The sequence below is a fragment of the Artemia sp. Qi Xiang Cuo genome, chromosome 3 (assembly GCF_049724085.1).
Source record: "Artemia sp. Qi Xiang Cuo chromosome 3, ASM4972408v1, whole genome shotgun sequence".
NCBI lineage: Eukaryota > Metazoa > Arthropoda > Branchiopoda > Anostraca > Artemiidae > Artemia > Artemia sp. Qi Xiang Cuo.
This window is the reverse complement of record NC_142796.1, coordinates 16,915,548-16,927,842: the sequence shown is the minus strand read 5'-3', so window position 1 is coordinate 16,927,842 and position 12,295 is coordinate 16,915,548. Positions and strand designations below refer to the sequence as shown.

Here is a 12,295-nt window from a genome sequence, read left to right as displayed (position 1 = left end):
TCAACTAAAATTTCTTGGAACAGCCATCTCAATCGAGGTGGCAGTTCCATGCTATCTCCAAAATTTTTCTTTCATTTCGTTTGATCAGCCCTTAATCAGCACGTGTAAATCCTGTATGAGGCCTGTTGCTGAATATAGCTGTCATCCTCCTACTGGGGCTCTGAAACTAGCTTGCAACATTCCAGAGGATCCAGAATGGGCCACTGAGACAGGCTTTAGGGCCATCAAAGATCAACTAAAATGTAAGAATTTTCTTTCGGAGTCAAAAATTCTATTTTACAACCCCATCCAAGCACAATCTTTTGAGGAAATCTCTCCCCTTGCGCCACTATGTGTCAAGGTAGCACTAGAAGGACTTAGGCACAGAACTCACTCTAAATTACTAGAATGGAGAAATGCAAGGGTGCTTGAAAATCAGTCTTCTCTGGCTCCCACTCCCACTCTCTCTCTCTCTCTCTCCTCTCTCTCTCTCTCTCTCTCTCTCTCTCTCTCTCTCTCTCTCTCTCTTTCATCTTTTTTAAACAAATTCCTTCATCTACCCTTTCTATCCCTTTTTTTCGTTTTCTTATTAAATATACTTATTTGATTTTACCAATGAAATTTTTAAATGTTTAGTAACAAATACGTGATTTTTCAATTGTTTCAAACTTTTTAGTTATAATTAAGTCTAACTTTGTTTATCTCAGTTTTGTAAATGCTAATAATGACAAGTTAGGTATTACTAAAGTCAAAGCTAAGTTATAATTAAGTTAACTTCATTGATTTTAATGAATTCGAAATTATTAGTTTTTAGCTTAATTTAATAAATTTTAACTTTGATACTTAAATGTTTAATCAGCCGCAATAATTGTACGTCGCAGAATTACCTGATAGAGTTTTGAACTCATCTATAGGAAATGCAGAATATATTTAGGGTGTCTCAAAAAGAATGCCAGATTTGAAAAGCCCGTTATTTTTATTCGTTGTTGCTGGCAACATTGTTTCTGCATGTTTTGGTATCATTGATCAATTATCGATCATCTCGATGATCAATGATAACAAAATAAGCAAAAACAATGTTGCCGACAACCACAAATAAAAATAACAGTTTTTAAAATCCGGCGTTCTTTTCCAGACGCTCTTTAAATAGCAGTATTTATTTTCGATGCTCATTCTGAAAATTCTTAATATTTTTTGTCCAATAGGGTAGGACAATAGGGTAGGGTCCAATAGAATGTGGACTATAGGGTAGGTGATGACAGCAACGGGTTTCCTCTGTTTGGGTGTATATTTTTGACCTTGTTTGATGGATTGTCTATATTTTCGATTGTCAGATTATTAAAAAATTAATTCCTACAGTCTAATTTTCTGCTGACAATCCAACCTCTAATAATTGGATTGTGGAGAGAAACTGTATTTTAGAAAGATTTTTAAATAGTAAACAATGATTTAAACAGCAATGCCTTTCCATTTATAGTTAAAATGTAATGAAATATATTAACGGGTTTCATGAAGACAGTGAAAAATTATATGTGGTAATAGAATTCCAAATATTTCGGCTTCACATGTGGAAAGCTTTATCAGTAAAAAACATTTCTTCCAGAATTTTTCAACAATACGAAAGCGAGGATTCCAAGTTTTTTTTTCCGTTGCTAAAGGCTTCCACCCGTGAAGCCAAAATCTTCGTATGTGTCACACTTTGACTGTTGTAAAAATAATCTACAAATTGGTTCAATATAAATCATTTTATAAACTATTATATAAAATCTTTCTAGTTTTTTATTTATTTATTTTTTTATTACGAAAAAACTGAATAAGCCAAAAAAGGGTAATGAAAAATAAAACTAGACAATGGGTTAAACATATTTGGAACACCATCAAGCAAACACATGACAGTGGGACAATTACATTTATATATGTTTCAACAAATGAAAGATCAGCCATGACAAAAAACAACAAAGAGAGAAAAAACAAAATGAAAAACAACAAACAAGACTGCGGACTTTAGATAGAAAATATTAAAAACTAAAACGACGCGGATATTTCGCCTCTATAAAATGAGGTGTCTTCAGCACAGAAGAAACACAGATAAAAAACGAAAAAAATCTAAAATAAACTAAAATAAACTAAAAACAAATAATATTCAACACCAATATTAATAAAATACAATTGTCTGACGCCTCGTCATACAGGCGAAATATCCGCGTCATGTTTTTTTTTCATCTTTTCTCTCTACTGGCCGCAGTCTCGTTTGTTGTTTTTTCATTGAGTTTTTCTTTCATTGTTGTTATATGCTTCCACTATTATAATTTGTTTTTTTACAACAGGTAAATCCAAAATCGACAATGTGCCTGAGAAAAAAAAAGATTGTCTGTTTCGCAATTTAAACGACAAGGTGCGTGTTTACCAATCAAAATGAAATTCTTAGATTGCCAAATGAAATTTAATTTTGGTGATGAAAAGAAAAATTTGTCAAGAAAAAAAAAGCCTTTCCATTGGCTAAATACTTTCTTATATACTACAGCTCCTTTTCTTTCATGATTATCTGTCCTCCATTGCTTAGTATTTCCTCATATATTTATTCTTTTGTGTCTTACTATTCTTTGTTGTCATTTATGGCCCAATGCTCATATTTTCTCATCTTTTATGGCATTCTTTTGTGTTCTTACTAGTGTAATTTAATTATATATTGAGGTAAATTTTGTTTTGTTTACGTTCCAGAGTTAGATCTCTTGTTTTATGTCTGATCTTCTAGGGAAAGTCAAAACACTACGCTACGAGAGGCCTGTGAAGATCTGAAACACGGTTTAGCCCAAGCACGTGCTGAAATTCAACGTACGTCTCTTGATCGTAATCTCGTGGAAGGGCAGAAAAAAGACTTAGCCTTAAACCTCCAGAATTGCGAAAAAAAGAGGTTAGAGTTAGAAAGTGATGTTTCTCGATATAAGTCAGAAATTCAGTTGCTCCGTGATCAGGTCACCAGATTTGAGCAAACAAATTTAAATCTGAGTAAAGAGAAATCACATATTGAGCAGCTATTGAAAGAAGCTGAGACTGAAAAGGTTTCAATTGAGCACATTCTTGGTGAGTTGAAAGCCGATTTTTCTGTAGTTAAAGAAGAATTAGTAAAAACGGAAAGAGCGAGAAGCCAGCTTGAGATTCGCTACGACACTCTTCAGGAGACCTTACAAATGACAGAAGTTGATAGAGACAAGGTACTTTTCATTTTTCCGCAGAATGGGTTTTACCGTTACCGTTAATATGTTTTACCGTTGCTGGTTGATAGCGAACACAATGCATAGTGGAGTACTATGTATTATGTGGAGTACTATGAGTATACCAGACGATGTAATCCAAAACATAAGAATGGGTGCCTGGGGGCTCTGGGTCTTCTTCATTTTTAAATAGGCAGATTTCTATTTGGCTGAATATTGATTTTTGAGTGAATATAGCCCTCTATTTGGCTGAATATTGGTATGCTGCTCTGCTAAGTTTGACTGGAAAAATGAATACTCAAAAAGAAGTTTTTCATTTGGAAACTTTTTTTTGCCGTTTTTTTTGCTTTTTTAACATAGGAGTGGGTGCATGGGGGCCCTGGGTCTTTTTCACTTTTAAACAGGCGGCTTTCTATTTTGCACAATTTTCTCTTAATTTTCCTATAAATCGCAGGCTTTTTACTGTTTTGACAAATCTCTTAATCAGATACGATTAAAAAAACTACTTTTCCTTTAAGGAAATGTTCCATGTAAGCATAGAAAATAAAAGTGGTGTTTTTTAAAATGAGTTATGCCCAATATTTAAAAGTGATGAATATTGGCATGCTGCTGTGTTAAATTTAAACTTAAAAAATTAATTCTTAAAATGAAGTATTTCATCACTTTATACCGATCAATAGCTCGGTAACTATCTTTGGTTGTATATTTCTGTACTTCCTAAAGTCTAACGGAGTCTGGAGTCTAGGAGCCTAAAGTCTAATCTGACTTCTTGATCGTTTTGTTTCATACTCAGATGTCGAACAGCACTAAGAACACTCTTTTTGTTACTCAAATCAATTATTATCAAGAATTGTTGCTTTTCAATGATTTCTCATGGACCTTCAAAACCAACGTCATCGATAATATTGTCCAAGAGATATGCAGTTTTGGTGGGGCCTCAGGCTAGGTTCTTTGCAGTATCAGGATAAGAAAACTAGTGTTTGAAATTTGAAACCGGTCTGCTTTTCCTGTAAGTAAATGTTCAGACGATATGAACATGGAAAATGTAAGTGGTGTTTTTTTAAATAAGTTATACTCAATACTGAAAACTGCTGAATATTGGTACACGGCTCAGCTAAATCTTATCGGTGGGTTCTTTTAACAAATAATGACAACTGTGCTGAGTTTCATTTGAAGAACGCGTTTTGAATAACAAACCGCTAGTGAGATAGACCGATCCAACATTGTTGTTAGCTACTTCAAGCTTGAAAACGAGATAACTATTTTGTGAGGCTAAAAGGGATTGTATGTTTGATGTAGGGTTTCTAAGAATATGTCTTTAACAGAGTTGTGGAATTTGAACAAGACTTCAAGTGGAAGTGTACCTGCAAACATGGATTGGTTTGGAGAAGAATTTTATAGTATCTCCGAAATGATTTAAACAACCCCCCCCCCCATGGGCAAATACAAGAACGGCAATTTGAAATACACCCTTTCCAAATTATTTTTCCATTTGACTTTTCTTTTTTTTTTATGTATTTTTGGCTCTTTTTGAAATTCTCAAATATTTGTTTCAGTATTTACGAATTGATAAAACAGTTCGTAGTAACGAACTGTAAGTAAGGAGTGACCCGGCTCAATAGTAACCGAAACTCTAAAAAACGGAATTTTGATTTCAATAGATACATCAAAATAATTGGATTTTTATGCTGATTTTAAATATATAAGCTTCATCAAGTTTAGTCTTTCCCATCAAAAGTTAAGAGCCTTGAAAAATTTGCCTTATTTTTGAAAAAGGGGGAATAATCCCCAAAAATTCATAATGAAAATCACATCATCAGATTCAGTGCATCAGAGAACCCTACTGTAGAAGTTTCAAGCACCTATATGCAAAAATATGTAATTTTGTATCTTTTGCCAGACGAAAGATCACGGATTCGTGTTTATTTCTAGTTTTTTTTTTCTTTTTTCCAGGGGTGATCGTATCGATCCAGTGGTCCTAGAATATCGCGAGAGGGCTTATTCGAATGGAAATTAAAAGCTCTAGTGCCCTTTTTAAATTACCAAAAAATTGGAGGGCAACTAAGCCCCTCCCACGCTCATTTTTTTACAAAGTCACGGGATCAAAATTTTTAGATAACCATTTTGTTCAGAATAGTCGAAAAATCTAATAATTATGTCTTTGAGGACGACTTAATCCCCCACAGTCCCCGGGAGAAAGTTCCTCTGGTTCAAATTCGGCACGTATGATATTTTACTTGGTGCATCACTAATTGTTTGCCCTTATGGTATTTTAGTTCTTCTTAGACTTATAGACAAATATAGGCAAAAAATTTATAGGCAAAAAAGATGAGAAAATAATTTTCTTTAAGTGAAATAATTTTAATTTTTAAGTGATATTTAGTAATCAAATGTTAATATTATTTGATCTATTAAAGTTATAAAAGTAAAAACATTTAAATTTTTTCTGTAAAGTGCAAATTATGTTCTTTTCTTGAGAAGATATTATAGGGATTGTGAGCCCTACTTATGTTAATTTCTGCTCCTTTTGAGTTTGACTCGGTTATTTATTGTAATTTATGTTCGTTTTGATTTTCATTTATTTATTTTTGCTGATTTGTGGTAGTTTTACTCTTACGCTTGGTAGATTATTTGATTCTATTTTTGCTCATTTTTGGTTTAATGGATTTCTTTACTTTTTTTTCAAAAATTTATTTTGTGGAAAATAGTTTTTAAACTAATTTCTGTTCGTTTTATATTGACATAGTCTTTTTCAGGGAAAAGAAAATAATATTTTAAATCTCCTCGTTTTTTTAAATTAATTAATAGTTTGGCCTGGTGTTTGTATACTGGAGAAAGTTTTTCAACTATATTTAACAACATACACCCTTTTGAAAATCTTGACACAAATACTAGCGTTTAATATAGTTTTATGGCTCCTTTAGTTGACCTAAAAAATAAAACTTAATACCATTCCCAAAAATCTTATCTATGCTCTTTGACAGCTTGTATACACTTACACTCTTTTGATTTAGTTAAATTTTAAGAGCAGAAGTAGCAGTAAAAGTATAAAAGTTTGAATAAATGTTTGAACTTAATACCTTCAGTTGTTCTATGGATATTGCTGAGGTGTCTTATTGGCAACCAGCATACACGAAATGTGCTTTGATTTAATATTAAAGCAACATTTAATTTTTAATCATAATGGGCGAATCGCATAACTGAGGGGGATTGACCTACCCAATAACCCTAGAGATGTAGTTTTTAGACCGTTCCGCTATGCTGAACAAAATGGCTGAATTAATAATTTGGATTGGAAGTTTTTGGAAAATTATGAGCTAAAGAGGAGAGCTGATAGCCCTCGATTCACTTTTGACTCTTAAAAAGGGCACTAGAATTTAATTTCCAATCAAATTAGCTCTATTAAAGTGTCAATGATATTACTAGCTATGATAGAGCATCGTTGCTTATGATATTGCTTATATGCCCTTTTAATACCTGCATGCGTATAGTTTTATTGCGTAACTGAAACTACCCCTAAACGTTCCTTAAAAATTTCAATTTAACGTCCTTAGTGTCATTAGTTATATTAACCGTAGAATTAGTATTAAAAGTATACACATTGTCTTCTGGCTAGTTCAAAATCCGACATAACTTACCGTGAAAGGTCAAACTTAATAAAGTAAGCCGTTATTGTTATATTGTTTTGTCACCCTTTTGACAACCTACATGATCTTAGTTCATTTTGATTTAGTTCAACATCTGCCTAAATATTCCTTGAAAGTTTCACCTTAATACCCTTAGCTTGTGTAGTAGCAATAGTTGTAGTAGCAGTAGTAGCATTGGTAGCAGTAAGCCTATGTATATAGTACCTTTGTTTTTTTTTTCCATATCCTCTTCAACACACAATGAAAGTTTCAACTTAGTACCATCAACCATTTCTGAAGCATTGCTGATACGTCCTCTTGACATCCTATGTGGGCGTGGTGTGTTTTGATTTTGTTCAAAATAGTTTCAATATTGCCCAAAATTTTCGCCTTTATACCCTTAGCTTCAGAAGCAGTAGTAGTAGCAGCGGTAGCTTAGCTATATTAGTTGCAGTAGTAGTAGCAGCAGAATTAATAGTAGTAGTCTTAGCTTTAGTAGCAATAGCAGCAATAATAATAGTAGCAGTAGTAGTAGTTGTAGGAGTAGGAGTACAAACAATAGTATTATGATGCTAATATTGTCTTTTTGTTAGTTCAACATCCCCCACAACAATCCTTGTAAGTTTTATTTCACACACAAAACTGTTCTTAAGATATTGCTGATATGCCCTTTTGACAACCTGCATATGGATGATGTGTTGTGGTTCAGTTTACCTTCCCCCTAAATATTCTCTGAAAGTTTCACCTTCATATCCTTAGGTATATTTGTAATAGTAGTAACATCAGTAGTATTAATACATAACGTAATACAATTAGCCATGACTTTGACACTGTCGATATGTCCTTTTGATAACCTGTATATTCATAAACTTCTTGAAATTTTTATCTTAATGATCTTAGCTTTGCAAGTAGTTGCAATAGAAGTAGTAGTTGGATCAATAGTAATAGCAGTATAACTAGTAAATGTTGCAGTGGTAGTAGTATTAATAGTAGTGTGCACAAATTTCCTTTTGGTCAATTGGTCTTTCCCTTCAAGCATTCTCTGAGAGTTCCAACTTAATCCACAACTCAATTCTTAAGATACGCTATTTTGACAATCTAAATGCACATAATGTCTTTTCTTACTTCGAATGTGTCATCAATATTCTCTCAAATTTTAACTCTATAGACTTATCCTAAATAGTACTAGTATCACAGTAGTTGCGGTGGTAGTAGGAGAAGTAGTCGCAGTATTAGTGCGTATTAGTAGTAGTAACAGTAGTAGCAGCAGTATTAATAGCGGTAGTAGTATGTACATCTTGCCTTTAGGTCAGTTGAACATCCCTTTCATGATGCCCAGGAAGTTTCAGCTTGACACGGTAAGCCGTTCCAAAATATTGCTGATGTGCGCTTTTGACCCCCTTTTGAAGCCCTTTTCATCTTAATACTCTAAGCCTCATAAGTTATTGCGATGGAAGTAGTTGGAGTAGTTTAGTAGCAGTAGTGGCATTAGTAAAAGTAGCAGTGTTACATAGTATGTTTTGATTTAGTTCAACGTTCTCCTCAATATCTGTCAAATTTTCACCTTCATACGCATAGCCTTAATTGTACTTGTTTCATAATAGTAGTGATAGTAGTAGGAACAGTAGTAGTAGAAGTAATAGTGTATTAGTAGTAGTAGTAACAACAGTCGTATCTGCAGTATTAATAGCACTAGTAGCAGGTACATTTTGCATTTTGGTCAACTGAACATCCCAGTCATGATGACCTTGAAGTTTTCTCTTGATACAAAAAGCTGTTCCAAAAATATTGCTGATACGCCCGTAGCAGCAGTGTGCATGCACATAGTATGTTTTGATTTAGTTCAAGTTTTCCCTTAACGTTTCCTCAGATGTTTATTTCGATACCCTCAACCTTAGTTGAACTCGCTACAGAAATAGTAGTTTTAGTGATAGTAGGAGTAATAGTAGTTTCTGTTGTGCTAGTAGCAGAAGCAGTGGAAGTTGTAGTGGCGTGCAAATATTGCATTTTTTGTCAATTGATCATCTCGCTTATCATTTCCTGAAATCTCCAAATTAATATACTCAGTCATTCCTGAGTTACGCCCTTTTGACAACCCATATACACATGACTTGTTTTAGTTTAGTTCAGCACTCCCCTCAACAATTCCATAAAAGAATCATAAAAAGGGCACTATAACTTTTAATTTCCTATCAATTTAGCTCCTTTAAAATGTCAATGATATTACTAGCTATGATAGAGCAGCGCTGCCTATGATATTGCTTATAGGCCCTTTTGATACTTGCAGGCATATAGTTTTTATGTTTAATTGAAACTCCCCCTAAACATTCCCTAAAAGTTTCAACTGAATGCCCTTGGTGTCATTAGCTACAGTAACTGTAGAAGTAGTATTAAAAGCATAAACATAGTGTCTTCTGGCTAGTTCACAATCTACCACAACTTACCCTGAAAGGTCTAGCCTAATAATGTAAACCGTAATTGTGATATTGCTTTGTCACCCTTTAGACAATCTACATGATCATAGTTTGTTTTGATTTAGTTCAACATCCGTCTAAATATTCCTTGAAAGCTTCATCCTAATACCCTTAGCTTGTGTAGTAGCAATAGTTGTCGTAGCAGTAGCATTAGTAGCAGTATCCAGATAGCAAATTTGTTTTGTTTTTTTCAACATCCCTTTCAACACACGATGAAAGTTTCAGTTTAATACCATTGACCATTCCTGGGGCCTTGCTGGTACGTCCTCTTGACAACCTATGTTGGCCTAGTGTGTATTGATTTAATTCATTACATTTTCAATATTACCAAAAGTTTTCACCTTAATACCCTTAGCTTTAGTCGAAGTAGTAGTAGCATCAGTAGTTATAGTAGTAGCAGTAGTAATAGCAGTGGAATTAATAGTAGTAGTCCTAGCTTTAGTAGCAGTAGTAGTAATAGCAGTAATAATAATAGTATAGTAGCAGTATAGTAGCAGTAATAATTTTCTGAAAATTTTACCTACATACCCTTAGGCGTAGTTGTAACAGTAGTCACAGCAGTAGTATTATTACTAAACTTTATACAATTAGCCATTGCTATGACATTGTCGATATGTTCTTTTCGTAACCTGTATATTCATATAATTCTGGAAATTTTCATCTTAATGCTCGTAGACTTACAAGTAAGTGCATCAGAAGTATTAGAGGGAGCAATAGTAATAGTAGTAGTAGAACTAGTAAATGTAGCAGTGGTAGTCGTATTAGTAGTTGTGTGCACATATTGCCTTATGGTCAATTGATCTTCCCCTTTAAACATTCTCTGAAAATTCCAACTTAATAAACAAATCAGTCCTTAAGACACACTCTTTTGACAATCTAAATGCACATAGCGTCTTTTGTTAATTTGAATAAGCCATCAATATTCTCTCAAATTTTACCTTTATAGACTTAGCCTTAATAGTACTAGTATCACAGCAGTTGCGGTGGTACTAAGAGAAGTAATTGCAGTGTTAGTGTTGTATTAGTAGTAGTAGTAACAGTAGTAGCAGCAGTAGTAATAGCAGTAGTAGCGTGTACATCTTGCCTTTAGGTCAGTTGAACATCCCTTTCATGATGCCCAGGAAGTTTCAGCTTGACACGGTAAGCCGTTCCAAAATATTGCTGATGTGCGCTTTTGAGCCCCCTTTGACGCCTTTTTCGTCTTAACACTCTAAAGTATAAGTTATTGCAATTGAAGTAGTGGGAGTAGTTTAGTAGCAGTAGTAGCATTAGTAAAAGTAGCAGTGGTAATAGTGTTTTTAGTGACATGTATATATTACCTTTTTGTCAATCGATCTCTCCCTTAAGTATTCTCCGAAAGTGCTAACTTAATACCCAAATCCATTCTTGAGATACACCCTTTTGATAATCTGCATTCACATAGCTTGTTTTGATTTAGTTCAAATTCCCCCTTAATCCTGTCACATTTTCATCTCCATACGCGTAGCCTTAATTATACTAGTATCAAAGTAGTAGTGGTAGTAGTAGGAACAGTAGTAGCTGTAATAGTGTATTGTTACTAGTAGTAGTAACAGTAGTAGCAGCAGTATTGATAGCAGTAGTAGCAGGTATATTTTGCCTTATGGTCGACTGAACATCGCACTCATGATGCCCCTGAAGTTTCCTGTTGATACGATAACGACATCCCCAAACGCATAATTACTGAACCCTTCAGCAATTCTAAAAAAAATAGATGTCTCAAAACTTTGTTTGGATGTTTTTTTTTGGGAAATGATGGGCGTGGGGGGTGGGCTCGTTGCTCTAAAACCACTTTGACTCGTAAAAAGGGAACTGCAACTTCCAATTTTAAATCAAATGACCTCCATCTGAAGTTTGTGTGATCACCCATTCTATCAAAACCTTATATGCCCCAAGGGCATAACTTACAGCCCTTGACCCAGGGCTCCGGGAGGTTGTGTCAATCCCTGGAGGTATTGTTATATGTTCTGTGATCTTTTTTGAACAAAATAGTTGTCTTACAATTTCAATCAGATGCGCTTGGTGAAAAGAGGGTTAGTTGGGGGAGGGAGGCTAGTTGACCTCCATCAGTTTTTACTCTTAAAAGTAAACTAGAAATTCCAATTTTCAACCAAATGATCCTCCTCTAAAGCTTATACAACCTTCTCTTTCATAAAAACCTTGAATGCCCCCGGGTTATCTCAAAAGGGTTATCTAAAAATTTCTATTTCAGGAAAATACGACGTTTGAGAGAGGGGGGGACACACTTTAATTAATCGTACCTAGCTAGAAGCCGACTGAGACAATGTTAATCTAATCTATGTCTGATATATTTTCCCAACACATAAAGTTAGATTAATATAGCAATAGCAGGTTCATACTCAAACCAGTTTACTATTAATCTTATCAGTCTTGACTAAGATTAATCAGTCTTTTCAGTCTTATCGTCAGTGTCAGTAGTTTTACGCTTGAAAGATTATTTGACTCTATTTTTTCTCATTCTTGGCTTAGTGGAGCTCTTTACTTTTCTTTGAAAACTTGTCTTGTGGAATTTTTTTTCAATTAGTTACTATAAATGATGATTCTTTGGAACCAACACCTGAACTATCAAACGTAATAAGATGTGAAAATCGACATCCTGGACGGTTAGAAGAAATGTGACGGCTTTTCAAATATGAAAATGAAGAGCAAAGACACGCGCGGTTAGAAGACATGCGACACGAAGCATATGAGCCAGTCAAAAATGAAAACAAAGAGCAAATACACACGCAGTTAGAAGAACAGTGATGGGGTGTCAAAAATGAAAATGAAGAACAAAAATCCACGCGGTTAGAAGACTCGTATCACTAAGCAAGTAAACGAGTTAAATTGAAAACGAGGAGCAAAGACAAACGCGGTTAAAAGACATACGAAACAGTGCATGTGAGCGAGTCAATGAAAATCAACCTGGACAGCGATAATCAAAACGTGTAAAAATTGAAAATGATAGCGATGATGATAGGGT

At 34.2% G+C, this 12,295-nt stretch overlaps 1 protein-coding gene across 1 annotated transcript in view; it reads left to right on the top strand.

Moving 5' to 3' along the window:
- Nucleotides 1-12,295, top strand: part of LOC148953810 (uncharacterized) — a 273,349-nt gene that overhangs the window by 75,304 nt on the left and 185,750 nt on the right. The window contains exon 11 of the mRNA XM_089085651.1: nucleotides 2,735-3,194. Within this exon, the coding sequence (XP_088941777.1) occupies nucleotides 2,735-3,194 (460 nt within the window). The remainder of the gene's footprint in view (nucleotides 1-2,734; nucleotides 3,195-12,295) is intronic.